This window comes from Salmo salar, chromosome ssa01 (assembly GCF_905237065.1).
Source record: "Salmo salar chromosome ssa01, Ssal_v3.1, whole genome shotgun sequence".
In the NCBI taxonomy this organism is placed as follows: domain Eukaryota; kingdom Metazoa; phylum Chordata; class Actinopteri; order Salmoniformes; family Salmonidae; genus Salmo; species Salmo salar.
The window spans coordinates 17688277-17704643 of record NC_059442.1 but is presented as its reverse complement, the minus strand read 5'-3'; the positions used below and the strand labels follow the sequence as shown (position 1 = coordinate 17704643).

Here is a 16367-nt window from a genome sequence, read left to right as displayed (position 1 = left end):
AAGATTGAATCCCCGAGCTGACAAGGTAAAAATCTGTCGTTCTGCCCCTGAACAAGGCAGTTAACCCACCGTTCCTAGGCCGTCATTGAAAATAAGAATGTGTTCTTAACCTGTTGGGGATAGGGGGCAGTATTTAAACGGCCGGATAAAAAACGTACCCGATTTAATCTGGTTACTACTCCTGCCCAGTAACTAGAATATGCATATAATTATTGGCTTTGGATAGAAAACACCCTAAAGTTTCTAAAACTGTTTGAATGGTGTCTGTGAGTATAACAGAACTCATATGGCAGGCAAAAACCTGAGAAGATTCTCACCAGGAAGTGGCCTGTCTGACAAGTGGTTGTTCTTCTTGCCTCTGTTTATTGAACATTTAGGATCTTTGCTGTAACGTGACACTTCCTACGGCTCCCATAGGCTCTCAGAACCCGGGAAAAAGCTGAATGACGTAATTCAATGCCCAGGCTGAAACACATTTGCTCGTTTGGCAAGTGCTCTATCAGACGGCCATTAGACGAGGCTCGTGCATGAGGGAATAGCATGCTTTTACTTTTTCTCTCGTTGAATGTTAACAGGCTTTGCCGGTCGGAATATTATCGCTTTTTTATGAGAAAAATTGCATAAAAATTGATTTTAAACAGCGGTTGACACGCTTCGAAGTACGGTAATGGAATATTTAGAATTTTTTTGTCACGAATTGCGCCATGCTCGTCACCCTTATTTACCCTTTCGGATAGTGTCTTGAACGCACGAACAAAACGCCGCTGTTTGTATATAACTATGGATTATTTTGAACCAAACCAACATTTGTTATTGAAGTAGAAGTCCTGGGAGTGCATTCTGACGAAGACAGCAAAGGTAATAACATTTTTCTTATAGTAAATCTGACTTTGGTGAGTGCTAAACTTGCTGGGTGTCTAAATAGCTAGCCCTGTGATGCCGGGCTATCTACTGAGAATATTGCAAAATGTGCTTTCACCGAAAAGCTATTTTAAAAATCGGACATATCGAGTGCATAGAGGAGTTCTGTATCTATAATTCTTAAAATAATTATGCTTTTTGTGAACGTTTATCGTGAGTAATTTAGTAAATTCACCGGCAGTGTTCAGTGGGAATGCTAGTCACATGCTAATGTAAAAAGCTGGTTTTTGATATAAATATGAACTTGATTGAACAAAACATGCATGTATTGTATAACAATGTCCTAGGGTTGTCATCTGATGAAGATCATCAAAGGTTAGTGCTACATTTAGCTGTGGTTTGGGTTTATGTGACATTATATGCTAGCTTGAAAAATGGGTGTCTGATTATTTCTGGCTGGGTACTCTGCTGACATAATCTAATGTTTTGCTTTCGTTGTAAAGCCTTTTTGAAATCGGACAGTGTGGTTAGATTAACGAGAGTCTTGTCTTTAAAATTGTGTAAAATAGTCATATGTTTGAAAAATTGAAGTTTTTGCATTTTTGAGGAATTTGAATAACGCGCCACGGGAATACACTGGCTGTTGAGTAGGTGGGACACAAGCGTCCCACCTAGCCCATAGAGGTTAATGAATGTCTCTTTGAAAGATCCATTCTAACCGAGAGAGAGAGAACGCGGACAAAAACTCTCCAACAGGACAAAAACTCTCCAACAAGGATCCCGACGACACACTGAGGGTAAATATATATTGATTGCAATTGTTCCCGAATGAGTGAGCGTTCATGTGCAAAGGATTAGCATATCAATTGTTAATATTTATCAACTCTGTAGGGTCTTATCAGCTCACCCCCCCTTGTTGGTTTAACAAGCCGCCATGCCGGTTTAGCCCACTAGGACACATTACTGTACCAATTCTTTGTGACGATAATTACTGTTTGTATGCTTTATGTGAATTACTTTGTTTAGTAAATAAATTATTTTAAGATAGTTGATGTATGGATGACTTAGTAAAGACTGGGTTTGTGCAGATACAACAATTTATGACGTTTGGAATGAGACGGACGCGAGGTAAAATACACCATTTAAACCAGAAGATAAATCGGCCTATACTATAATATATAATGTTATAATATAGGAAAGTTATATTAGGAAAATTATAACTTTGTAATCTGAATATTTTCCTTGGTGCCCCGATCTCCTAGTTAATTACAGTTAAACGATTAATCAGTTTAATCGCGTAATAATAATAATAACAGGGAGTTATTTTGATAAACATGTCTTCAGTTAATGGTGCCCAAAGACACGACATCTACAATGTAGAAAATAGTACAAATAAAGAAAACCCCTGGAATGAGTAGGTGTGTTTGACAGGTACTGTATATGAATACCAAAGAGATTGGGGCTGAGGGGAAGGTGCTGGGAGCCCACATGGAGCTGCAACTATTCCATTGGTTCCATTGTCCGGGACAAACTAAAACAACCTCAAGTATTTCAAATACTTCAAATGCATCACATCCTGGTCTGGTGTGCACACTATGACCCCTTCCAAGAGTTACGGAACTTTGTGCCTCAAGCAGGCAGACAGGTGGGGAGGGAGAACTCACTGTTCCTGGGCAGACTGGACGGCCCACAGGTAACAGCAGTTGCGGGGGTCGTTCTCTGGCTCCTGGAATGTGAAGGCATACACTGGCACCCTGCCGCCCTCCAGCTGGGAGTGATACCTGTGGGAGAACACAGCAGAGACAGTCAGAAAAAGCTACAACTGAAGGTTTACCATAGCCACCATGTCATCCCTGGGTCGTCAACTCACTCCTTCTTGAGCGTCTTCATGTTCCAGAGTTGCAGGTATCCGTCGGAGAAGCCCACGGCCAGCTGGTTGGTGCGAGGGATGTACTGCAGAGCCGTGGCCCCTGTGCCCGTGGGGCTGCTCAGCTGCAGACAGAGATGTCTCCCCTGACGAGTCTCCTGCTCGCGTAGCCGGGGGATCTCAGCTAGGGACTTACTCACCACCTCCAGATCTGGAGAGGACAGAGAAGGGTGTGGGTTGGGGAGAAAACACACACACATCAAACTCTCACAATCTTGAAAGGAACTGTGGGCCAGTAAAGTTGTGTCTGTGTTATTTTAAAACACACACGCGCTGACCTGAGGCTTCCAGCTCGCTCTGGCTGCAGGAGAGGTCATCCAGACACAGGTCCATTAGGAGGACATGTCCCAGGTCCGTGACCACCGCTGCCACGCCAAAGAACCAGCGCAGGCTCTGGTGGAGGTGCTGTGTGCTGGCACTGGCCCCACCGTAGCTCACCAGGGGCTCGATGGCCCTGATCTGCCAATCATCAGTTAGTCAGTCAGTCCACATCACAATCAATCAAATCAACCAGTTGATGTAAGCGACAGTAGTAGATGGTGAGAGCGCACTCACCCTGCCCGGTATGACTACGGCTTTGACCACTCGGGAGATACCCAGGTCATAGAGACAGAGCATGCTGCCCTGGGCCTCCTCAAGGCCCACAAGCAGCCCGGTCCTTTTCAGCCAGGAGAAGTCCCTGGCCGCCAGCACGCTGGGGGGGTGCTCCCCATCGCCGCAGAAGCAGTAGGCGGACAGGCGCTCACCTGTCACCGCATGGACCACCTCCAGCTGGGGCCCACAGGCGAGCCATGCTAGCCCGCTACGACCTGTGCCCAGGGAGGGTGGCACATCAGTGAGGTAGGGAAAAGGGAGCAGGCAAGTTAGGCCTACTAATTCATGGTGGTTTATTGTAAAACCTCTCCTCTGAAAAGGGATTGTTTAAGATGTATTTTTTGTTATTTTAAGACTTTAGAATGCGATTATTTTTGGTAACTGAGGGGGCTGACGCTGTAGGCCTAATTTGTGGATGTGCTGTACTTCTGTCCTCTCCAGGATGGTCAGATAGAGAGAGATCGCCGCCGTGCATACACACCGACTTACCGACAGTGAACTTCCCATGAAGCACAGAGTCCAGGGTGATCTCATCCTCCCCCAGAGCGTCTACAGTCACCCCCGGGAAACGCAGCAGGCTGCTGGTGACCTGGGCTGCCAGGTCACGCATGTTCACTACACACAAAACAGGACGTTGTACAAAACATTATGTACAAAACAGACAAAAACAGACATAGCATTACTTGTGATTCTTCCAAACTCCAGGTTTGAGGCACATATGCGTGCCAAAACGTACACAGTTCTCTTGTTGCTTGGCAATTCCACAGTAACAGAACGTTGCTGAGACTCAGATTTTTCACTTTAAAAATGGCAAACAAAAACCAATGATTCTAAAGTTAAACAATCCATACAATTATGCACAATGACTACTTTTAACTCCCACTGAAAGTTTTACACAAACACATTTACTTTTACAGTGCAGAAGCTAAGTTTGGTAACAGAATGACAGCACCATGCACAGCAACTGAGCTCAAATCAGACCATAAGAAAACAGTTACTCTCTAAGCCTCCACCAGGTTTTGCCTTTGGGGCTATGAGGGGACTCAAAGGAGACAAAAGAGGTATTTATGCTGTGTTATGGTTCCCAGTTGTCAGCAGTTTGGGCTCTGGGCCTGCTGGAATAAAAGCTGCAGGAGTGTTTGTGTGCATGTCCTTCTCTTGGTGCTATGTAAAGCGTTGACAGATGATTATCTAGTAGGCCATTACCATATTACCAGTAGCAGCCTAAACAACTGACACAACCACATAAATAAACAGTATCGTGAGAAGTTAGATAAATATCGGAAAGCTCCGACATGGCATGTTGCTCTGTGTGTTAACCATGTTAAAACTGCGTTACTGTTTACCCTCTTGATTCCCAATGAAGAGTGCATGGTCCACAAGATAACACTATCTTAGAGAGCCTTGTATAGATGTACATTAAAGGGTAACGTTAAGTAATTGAACACTTGTCAGGCAGACAGCACGACTACAGCTTTCTGTGCCACTGTATGAGTTTGGTCCAGTATGAGCAAAACACCATATCGAGTTAGTGTCATAACTTCTTTGACCAATGGATTACTTTGACTAGCCTCAGAATTTCACCTAACATGCCATGTGTCATGCATACCGCAATGCATCATGCAAAATACCACCCCTTTCACAAGCAAGTAGCCTAGCTAGCTAACTTACTAGCCATCTATGTAAAAGAAACCGAGACTACTCCCGCGCAGCTTGACAAGGCGTGGTACAGTTAGATGCAGAATATTGGAGTAGCTAGTCGAGTACCGTCTGACATCTAAATACCCCGAAACAAACTAGATATAAAACGGAATCTACTAACATGCTCTTAAACTCGATTAACGAGCAACGCCGAGACTTTAAAATATAGCTAACTAACTAATGTAAAACGTGATTGGTTACCTGTGTGTCGGTATCACTATCACACCTTGCGTACGCTAACGTGTTGAAAACAATGTCCTGTCTAACGGTAACTAGCCAGACTAAATACCGAAATTCAGAACCATGTAAGTTACTTATTTTAGAAGTAACGTTATACATGGCTGTCGATCTAAACATTTGTGATGTAACGTTAAGCTAGCTAGCTAAACCAAGGGGAAATGACACCCTTTACTTCTGATTTGAGCTAACGAACTTTACTAGCTTAACGTTAACTAACTAGCCGTCTCTCGGACATATAGTTCATTCCGACACCACGATGTCAGTTTTCTTACTAGCCAGCTAACTTAATATCTTAGTTAACTAACTAGTAGAGTAAGTTGACAGTGACTTTTGGGACTGTAGCGAAAACAGTAATTACAAGAAACTGCATCCGTTGACTTAACTTGCTAGCTAACGTGAGTTACCTAATATATAATCGGCCTTGCTAGCCAGCTAGCTAGACTGCAGCGACGAACTGCTGTAGTAAACTAACTACGTTAGCTAGCTATATGCTGTCCTATATGCTGTGCGCTAGTTACTAGTCTTGTTACATATTGGTAAATAACCAGTGTTATGCTAACGTTAGCATCCTGTAAATACCCCGTAACGTCGTTAGACATAGTTAAATCATAGCAACGTGTGAGGCGGGGTAATCAAAACCTCGCATGAGGTAGCATTATGCTAAAATTAACCGCCTAGCTAGCAAGCTAACGTATCTAAATAGTTAGCCAATTTTGGGTACAACCCGAGTAACTGCTCCGTTGTGCTTAAAGGAAGAGAATCTGCCAATTCTTCCAACTGGTAAAGGTAAATAACGTTATAACCTTAGCTAGCTAGACGTTACCTGATGTTGACCGTAGTAACGTACTACTACCAACGACGTTAGTAGCTAATAAAATGTGATGTCTTTTCCGTTACGACTCTTCCTCGGCCCTGTCATAATAATCCGATTTTCTTGCAAACACTTTTTTTTTAGGACAACTGTCGAAAACCCATAAATGTTTCAGTATGAAGGACCGTGTCTACTGAATTAGTTGCACTGGCTACGAGATAACTGTCTACTTGCTAGAGTTCAACGCAGGCGCCATTTCCATGTAGATCTAGCTACTGCGCAGGTATAACGTAAGAGCTACTGCGCATCACTTGCTTCACAAAATCACGCAAACGTCAAAGGGCCAGAAATAAACATCGCGAGAAAGTAAACTGTTTATATCTTTCTTCTGCGTGTGAGGCAGTGGTTCGCAATCAATAGGAGGTGCTGAAAATATAGCTAACTTATGCAAGTGTTGCAGAGCAACAGATGGAGAACACCTACACCAGTAAAGTAATTCATTTAAACAATAATCTTCCTTTTAATTTGACTTCACAAGAGGGTTTAGTTGTAGTATATTTATTTCCAAGCATAGGCCTATATAAAATAACTTAATAACAGACTGAGGTAGGCTATGAGACTTAACAGCATCTTTCACAATAACAAAAATATATGGCCTAATTTTAAGGGCTCAGGGCAAGACCCAGATTCAGAGTGTTTGATATGTATTATATTCCAAAAGGGTAGGCAAGAGAAGGGTCGTGGACAGGCAAAAGGTCAAAACCAGAGGAGCCTCGGCCATGGAAGTCTGGAGCACTATAGCAAAACTGCCACCATGTTGTCAGCTATCAGCAGACAGTTCCCTGAGGAAGGATGCAACGATCAAGGCTATAAAAAATAAACTACTCTTGTAAAAAATGTTATTTTTACTAACTACATCTGACAACATGCAGACTTTCTCCATCAAGAAAATACAGAGCTTATGATTCAAAAAGGTTTAAAATCAATGAACGTCTCATATCTAGGGTGAATACATTTGTATTCATGTATATAAGACGTCACACAGGTATGCCAAGTGAAATATATATCCCAAACAAGACTGAAGAATAGGACAAATAGGCTGCGTTTAGACTGGCAGCCCAATTCTGATATTTTTTTCACGAGTTGGTATTTTGACCAATCAGATCAGCTCTGAAAAATAACTGATGTAAATATTTGAGTTGTTACATACATCTTAAATGGCTACTAGACAGAGATAAGGAGACTCTTGCAGTCAACAAAGGGGAAGGTACCACTGAAGGCCTATGGCGATTTTTCAGTAGCATATTGTGAAATATTAATGTAATAAAACAGAATCATTAAAAGCTTTAAAGGAACCTGTAACCACACCTGTATAGCATAAGAAAAGCCAATATACAAAATAAATAGACTGTCACGCCCTGACCTTAGAGATCCTTTTATGTCTCTATTTTGGTTGGTCAGGGCGTGAGTTGGGGTGGGCATTCTATGTCCTTTTTTCTATGTTTGGTATTTCTTTGTTTCGGCCGGGTATGTCTCTCAATCAGGGACAGCTGTATATCGTTGTTGCTGATTGGGAGCCATACTCAGGCAGCCTGTTTTCCTTTGGGTTTTGTGGGTGGTTAATTTCTGTTTAGTGTTTTGCACCTGACAGAACTGTTCGGTTGTTCTTTTGTTTGCTTGTCGCATTAGTGTTCAGTTTTAACATGAAAATGACGAACACTTACCACGCTGCATTTTGGTCTGATTTCTCTTCCCCTTCATCCTAGGACGACGAAGACCGTTACATAGACACACATTGTAATCCAGATGCATGCCTGGATAAGAAGTGTCAGAATCAATAGAATGAATGTACTTATGACTATAGCCTGTTGGGTGCTGATATGATCTAAATAATGATTGTACTTGTGACTGCAGCCTGGAAAGGCCCCTATTATTTTTTTTTACCAAACTGTCACAGTTGCGCCACCAATATAATCGGTTCAATGATTTGTAGAGTGTTAAATGATTTGTAGAGGCGGGAAAACCCCCACCTCAAACAATAGTGGCGCGAAGCCAAAAAGAGTTGATCATTAACATAAAGAGGAGTAACTATGTATGTGATGTAAGGATGAAAACTGTATACAAGGAGTGTGCCGAGGCTGGGAAGACAGTTGATCCATGGACCAGCTCGGCTTGTTACTTTGTAATAAAGTCTACCTTGAATTCACAAGTTCCGGTATCTGAGAAATATTATTGGACGAATATTTCTACGACAGCCCACGTATTCAGTCAGGCAACTTGAAGCAGATGTGTCACCATCCAGGCTCTTGTTACAGCATGTGACAGTGATAGAGCGTGTGCAGATTCAAAATCTGCAAGTGTATTTTTGATTCAAACAACAATATTGATAGCCATAAATGGACTTGCAATAATTCTGAAAATAAATTATGTTTGCAAATCTTATTGAATGTATTGAAATGTCACAAGTTTGCGACTGTTGTTAAATCTTTCACACATCATGATACAAGCTTGCGAAATTAAATTACACATTTGCGAATCGTACTTGCAACCACGAATCTCAATGTGCAACCACGAAATAAAAAAATAAACTCAGGTAGTTCTGTCATCATTATAATCCCATATACATTCAGCCTCTTGCGAATTGAAGGAAAATTATGAAAACACAGAGAGACGAAAGATACATTATTTTATGTTTTTGTCTTGGTCAATTCTTTGGGGAAGCCTGGCCTCCCTTGGCATCCATGAATACACGCCACTGCCACAGTGGGAAATAATTTTGTTCCAGGGCTATATCGGGATTTGCTTTAGGACTGATTTGTTAATCAAAGCAATTTGCGTGCCAGAAAAAGGGCAGTTATTTAAAAATATATCATTATCATTTCTATCTGGTTTTAGATGTTAATGTCAAGGATGCACCATAGACTCAGCTTTGTATCTGTCTCATTATGGCATCTGTGAGAGCACGGGCAGCGCCATTGAGGCCAGCTCCATTTTTAAGTATTCCATTTTGCTCATCTAACACTGCTATGAGTTGGTAAACAAACTGAAAAGATGCATACTGCCACATGGAGTATGTTGTCTGAACTTACTGCCACTTACTGCCACCTGCAGTTATTGAATGTCAAATCAAATCAAATTTTATTAGTCACATGCGCCAAATACAACAGGTGTAGACCTTACAGTGAAATTCTTACTTAAGAGCCCCTAACCAACAATGCAGTAAAAAAAAAAAAAAAAACGGATAAGAATAAGAAATAAAGTAACAAGTAATTAAATAGCAGCATTAAAATAACAATAGCGAGACTATATACAGGGGGGTACCGGTACAGAGTCAATGTGCAGGGGAACCGGTTAGTTGAGGTAATATGTACATGTAGGTAGAGTTATTAAAGTGACAATGCATAGATGATAACAACAGAGAGTAGCAGCGGTGTAAAAGAGGGGGAGAGGCAATGCAAATAGTTGGGTAGCCATTTGATTAGGTGTTCAGGAGTCTAATGGCTTGGGGGTAGAAGCTGTTTAGAAGCCTCTTGGACCTAGACTTGGCGCTCCGGTACCGCTTGCCGTGCGGTAGCAGAGAGAACAGTCTGGTATAGAAGTCCTGGATGGCAGGAAGCTTGGCCCCAGTGATGTACTGGGCCGTTCGCACTACCCTCTGTAGTGCCTTGCGGTCGGAGGCCGAGCAGTTGCCATACCAGGCAGTGATGCATCCAGTCAGGATGCTCTCGATGGTGCAGCTGTAGAACCTTTTGAGGATCTGAGGACCCATGCCAAATCTTTTCAGTCTCCTGAGGGGGAATAGGTTTTGTCGTGCCCTCTTCACGACTGTCTTGGTGTGCTTGGACCATGTTAGTTTGTTGGTGATGTGGACACCAAGGAACTTGAAGCTCTCAGCCTGCTCCACTGCAGCCCCGTCGATGAGAATGGGGGTGTGCTCGGTCCTCTTTTTCCTGTAGTCCACAATCATCTCCTTTGTCTTGATCACTTTGAGGGAGAGGTTGTTGTCCTGGCACCACACGGCCAGGTCTCTGACCTCCTCACAAGTATAATTAATTGGCTGTTTCTTCCTGATGACCTGGATGGAATCATGTGATCTTTCCTTAACCCATAGAACTCCCACCCAGTTGACTACTTTAAAAAGGTTGGAAGCCATCAATGGCAATCTCTATACAAACTATGGGTTATTTCCAAGTAGTGTTCTCCATCTATCTCTATGGGATGCACTGATGTGACCATTCTGGCATTTAGAAAGTATTCACACCCCTTGACTTTTCCCACATTTTGTTGTTACAGTCTGAATTTAAAATGGATAACATTGAGATTTTGTGTCACTGGCCCACACACCCACACACAACACCCCATAACGTCAAAGTGGAAATATGTTTTTAGAAAATAAAATAATAATTTAAGCTGAAATGTCTGGAGTCAAAAAGTATTCAACCCATTCGTTATGGCAAGCCTAAATAAGTTCAGGAGTAAAAACTTGCTTAACAAGTCAAATAAGTGCTATGGATTCTAATAGTACATTTAAGTCGGAAGTTTACATACACTTAGGTTGGAGTCATTAAAACTCATTTTTCAACCACTCCACAAATTTCTTGTTAACAAACTATAGTTTTGGCAAGTTGGTTAGGACATCTACTTTGTGCACGACACAAGTCATTTTTCCAACAATTGTTTACAGACAGATTATTTCACTTATAATTCACTGTATCACAATTCCAGTGGTTCAGAAGTTTACATACACTAAGTTGACTGTGCCTTTAAACAGCTTGGACAATTCCAGAAAATTATGTCATGGCTTTAGAAGCTTCTGATAGGCTAATTGACATCATTTAAGTCAATTGGAGGTGTACCTGTGGATGTATTTCAAGGCCTACCTTCAAACTCAGTGCTTCTTTGCTTGACATCATGGGAAAATCAAACGAAATCAGCCAAGACCTCAGAAAAACAATTGTAGACCTCCACAAGTCTGGTTCATCCTTGGGAGCAATTTCCAAACGGCTGAAGGTACCACGTTCATCTGTACAAACAATAGTACATATAAACACCATGGGACCACGCAGCTGTCATACCGCTCAGGAAGGAGATGCGTTCTGTCTCCTAGAGATGAACGTACTTTGGTGCGAAAAGTGCAAATCAATCCCAGAACAACAGCAAAGGACCTTGTAAAGATGCTGGAGGAAACAGGTACAAAAGTATCCACAGTAAAACGAGTCCTATATTGACATAAGCTGAAAGACTGCTCAGCAAGGAAGAAGCCACTGCTCCAAAACCGTCATAAAAAAGCCAGACTACGGTTTGCAACTGCACATGGGGACAAAGATCGTATTTTTTGGAGAAATGTCCTCTGGTCTGATGAAACAAAAATAGAACTGTTTGGCCATAATGACCATTGTTTTGTTTGGAGGAAAAAGGGGGATGCTTGCAAGCCGAAAAACACCATCCCAACCGTGAAGCACGGGGTGGCAGCATCATGTTGTGGGGGTGCTTTGCTACACGAGGGACTGGTGCACTTCCCAAAATAGATGGCATCATGAGGTAGGAAAATGAAAATGATGTGGATATATTGAAGCAACATCTCAAGACATCAGTCAGGAAGTTAAAACTTTATCGCAAATGGGTCTTCCAAATGGACAATGACCCCAAGCATACTTCCAAAGTTGTGGCAAAATGGCTTAAGGACATCAAAGTCAAGGTATTGGAGTAGCCATCACAAAGCCCTGACCTCAATCCTATAAAACATTTGTGGGCAGAACTGAAAAAGTGTGTGCGAGCAAGGAGGCCTACAAACCTGACTCCATTACATCAGCTCTGTCAGGAGAAATGGGCCAAAATTCACCCAACTTATTGTGGGAAGCTTGTGGAAGTCTACCCGAAAAGTTTGACCCAAGTTAAACAATTTAAAGGCAATTCTACCAAATACTAATTGAGTGTATGTAAACTTCTGACCCACTGGGAATGTGACGAAATAAATAAAAGCTGAAATAAATCATTCTCTCTACTATTATTCTGACATTTCACATTCTTAAAATAAAGTGGTGATCCTAACTGACCTAAGACAGGGATTTTTTACTCGGACTAAATGTCAGGAATTGTGAAAAAAGGAGTTTAAATGTATTTGGCAAAGGTGTATGTAAACTTCCGACTTCAACAGAATAGGTAGTGTGGCGAGGTGTAACTCTCCCTACACTCAAGGCAGGAGTAAGGCTTCTTTCCTTCATGTCGTTTCTGGTGTACTTGTAATCTTTTTAATGTATGAAACTTCATCCTACAGCATTTATAGCTCTTCTTCAGTTGGGTGTGGGTCTTCTCATGACTTTTCAGGCCTTGTGAAGTGGGGCATCACTTCCCACAATGAGAGCTGGGGTAACAGTTCTCTCCTGTATGTCGTCGTTTTTGTAACTTTATGTAATTGGCTGTTTTGAAAGTCTTTGGACACATGCTAGAGGGAAAAAATCTCTAGACCACCTTTAATCCACACACAGAGATGCATAGAAAGCTCTCCCTTGCCCTCCATTTGGCAAATCTGACCATAATTCTATCCCCGATTCCTTCTTACAAGCAAATATTAAAGCAGGAAGCACCAGTGACTCGATCAATAAAAAAGTGGTCAGAGGAAGCAGATGCTAAACTACAGGACTGTTTTGCTAGCACAGACTGGAATATGTTCCGGGACTCTTCCGATGGCATTGAGGAGTACGCCACATCAGTCACTGGCTTCATCAATAAGTGCATTGATGACGTTGTCCCCACAGTGACTGTACGTACAGTACATACCCCAAACAGATGCCATGGATTACAGGCAACATCCGCACCGAGCTAAAGGGTAGAGCTGCCACTTTCAAAGAGCGGGACACTAACCAGGAAGCTTATAAGAAATCCCGCTATGCCCTCCGACGAACCATCAAACAGGCAAAGCATCAATACAGGACTAAGATCGAATCGTACTACACCAGCTCCGACGCTCATCGGATGTGGCAGGGCTTGCAAACTATTACAGACTACAAAAGAAGCACACCCGAGAGCTGCCCAGTGACACAAGCCTACCAGACAAGCTAAATAACTTCTATGCTCGCTTCGAGACAAGTAACTCTGAAACATGCATGAGAGCACCAGCTGTTCCGGGCGACTGTGTGATCACGCTCTCCGCAGCCGATATGAGTAAGACCTTGAAACAGGTCAACATTCACAAGGCTGCAGGGCCAGATGGATTACCAGGACATGTACTGCAGCATGCGCTGACCAACTGGCAAGTGTCTTCACTGACATTTTCAACTTGCCCCTGTCTGAGTCTGTAATACCAACATGTTTCAAGCAGACCATCATAGTGCCTGTGCCCAAGAACACTAAGGTAACCTGTCAAAATGTCTACCAACCTGTAGCACTCACGTCTGTAGCCATAAAATGCTTTGAAAGGCTGGTCATGGCTCACATCAACACCATTATCCCAGAAACCCTAGACCCACTCCAATTTGCATACCGCACCAACATATCCACAGATGATGCAATCTCTATTGCACTCCACACTGCCCTTTCACTCCTGGACAAAAGGAACACCTATGTGAGAATGCTATTCATTGACTACAGCTCAGCATTCAACACTATAGTGCCCTCAAAGCTCATCACTAAGCTAAGGTCCCTGGGACTAAACATCTCCCTCTGCAACTGGATCCTGAACTTCCTGACGGGCCGCCCCCAGGTGGTAAGGGTAGGTAAAAACTCATCCGCCCCGCTGATCCTCAATACGGGGGCCCCGCAGGGGTGCGTGCTCAGTCCCCTCGTGTACTCCCTGTTCACTCATGACTGCACGGCCAGGCATGACTCCAACACCATCATTATGATCACCGACAGCAACGAGACAACCTATAGGGAGGAGGTCAGAGACCTCACAGTGTGGTGCCAGGACCACAATCTCTCCCTCAACGTGATCACGTCAAAGGAGATGATTGTGGACTACAGGAAAAGGAGGAGCGAGCACGCCCCCATTCTCACCGACGGGTCTGTAGCGGAGCAGGTTGAAAGCTTCAAGTTCCTTGGTGTCCACATCACCAACAAACTAACATGGTCCAAACACACCAAGACAGTCGTGAAGAGGGCACGACAAAACCTATTCCCCCTCAGGAGACTGAGAAGATTTGGCATGGGTCCTCAGATCCTCAAAAGGTTCTACAGCTGCACCATCGAGAGCATCCTGACGGGTTGCATCACTGCCTGGTATGGCAACTGCTCGGCCTCCGACCGCAAGACACTAGAGGGTAGTGCGTATTTTCTTAAAACTGCACTGTTCGTTAAGGGCTTGTAATTAAGCATTTTACTGTTGTATTCAGCTCATGTGACAAATAAAATTTGATTTGATTTGACATAGAGCAGTGGTAAGGCTGCTTTCCCGTGTGGGTAATCTGCTGTCTTTTAACCTGGCTTCCCACATTCGAGACAGCCATATTTTCCTTTTATTAGCATTCTTCTTCTCCCTTTTGTTCTTCTTCTTTTTCCATGTCGATGGTCCTTGGTTCCTCCTGAGAGAATGAGAAGATTTTGCATTATAAAAAGCAACAACATTTTTCACTATTACATCACTGCTTGACACTTTCGAAAGGGAGGTAAATACTAGCGGCTGTCACAGGTGTCGTAGTGAACAGACCAAGGCGCAGCGTGTTGAGTGCTCATCTTTTATTTTTGAATTAAAAAAAAGCACTTCACAAAGAAAAACAAACGACAGCCAAACAGTTCTGTCAGGTATCCTAACATACTAAACAGAAAGCAACCACCCAGAAAACCCAAAGAAAAACAGGCTGCCTAAGTATGGCTTCCAATCAGAGACAACGAAAGACACCTGCCTCTGATTGGAAACCATACTCGGCCACACATGGAAAATGAAACATAGAAACAGAAAACTAGAACAAATTCCCCTAGAAACAAACCAACCCCAAAACACACAAAACAACCCCCCTGCCACGCCCTGACCATTCTACTATGGCAAAATGACCCTTTTCACTGGTCAGGACGTGACAAGCGGCTAGCTCAACGATTTATCTTCCAATTCTCGAGTGAAACCTTGGGTAAAACTTACCTATTAGGTTTGCAAGAATACATTAATGTGAAAATCAAATCAACAAAAACATCTACAAAACAGTTCAGTTTTGGCAATGTACAATGATAATCTGTTAGGCTCATTGTTTACAATGTGATGTCATAGTAAAATAGGGTTCTTACAATTGGGGATTTATTTTACCAAACCTAATGCTGGAGCTATCTGTGACCAACAGATGCATACCTGTATTCCCAGTCAAATCAAATCAAATTCTATTTGTCATATATACATGTTTAGCAGATGTTATTGCAGATGTAGCGAAATGCTTGTGTTTCCAGCTCCAACAGTGCAGTAATATCTAACAATATACACAATCTAAAGTAAAGGAATGGAATTAAGAATATATAAATATTTGGACGAGCGATGTCAGAGTGGCATAGACTAAGATACAGTAGAATAGGACAGAATACAGTATATACATATGAGATGAGTAATGCAAAATATGTAAACATTATTAAAGTGACTAGTGTTCCATTATTAAAGTGGCCAGTTGTCACGCCCTGACCTTAGAGAGACGTTTTATTTGTTCTAGTTTGGTTAGGTCAGGGTGTGCGGTGGGGTGGACAATCTAGTTTTTGTTGTTTTAGCCGAGTATGGTTTCCAATCAGAGGCAGCTGTCTATCGTTGTCTCTGATTGGGAATCATACTTAGGCAGCCCTTTTTCCCATCTTCAGTTGTGGGATCTTGTTTTTGTCAGCTCAGTGAAAGCCTGCAGAACGTGACGTTCGTTTTTCCTTTGTTTGTTATTTTGTTTAGTGTTCTGAGTAATAATAAAATGTAATCATGAGCACTTACCACGCTGAACTTTGGTCTCCTCTCTATGACGTGCATCACACCAGTGATTTCAAGTCTATGTATATAGGGCAGCAGCCTCTAATGTGCTAGTGATGGCTATTTAACAGTCTGATGGCCTTGAGATAGAAGCAGTTTTTCAGTCTCTCGGGTCCCAGCTTTGATACACCTGTACTGACCTTGCCTCGCCTTCTGAATGATAGCGGGGTGAACAGGCAGTGGCTCGGGTGGTTGTTGTCCTTGATGATCTTTTTGGCCCTCCTGTAACATCGGGTACTGTAGGTGTCCTGGAGGGCAGGTAGCTTGCCCCCGGTGATGCGTTGGGCAGACCGCACCACCCTCTGGAG

General features: G+C 42.8%; 1 protein-coding gene across 1 annotated transcript in view; it reads right to left on the bottom strand.

Moving 5' to 3' along the window:
* Positions 1-6425, bottom strand: part of LOC106570006 (protein ELYS) — a 39383-nt gene extending 32958 nt beyond the window's left edge. The window contains exons 1-6 of the mRNA XM_014141899.2: positions 6147-6425; positions 3872-3997; positions 3344-3597; positions 3067-3247; positions 2732-2939; positions 2526-2642 (exon numbers count right to left, since the gene is read on the bottom strand). Coding sequence (XP_013997374.1) covers positions 2526-2642; positions 2732-2939; positions 3067-3247; positions 3344-3597; positions 3872-3992 — 881 coding nt within the window. The 5' untranslated portion in view covers positions 3993-3997; positions 6147-6425. The remainder of the gene's footprint in view (positions 1-2525; positions 2643-2731; positions 2940-3066; positions 3248-3343; positions 3598-3871; positions 3998-6146) is intronic.
* Positions 6426-16367: the final 9942 nt, after the last annotated feature.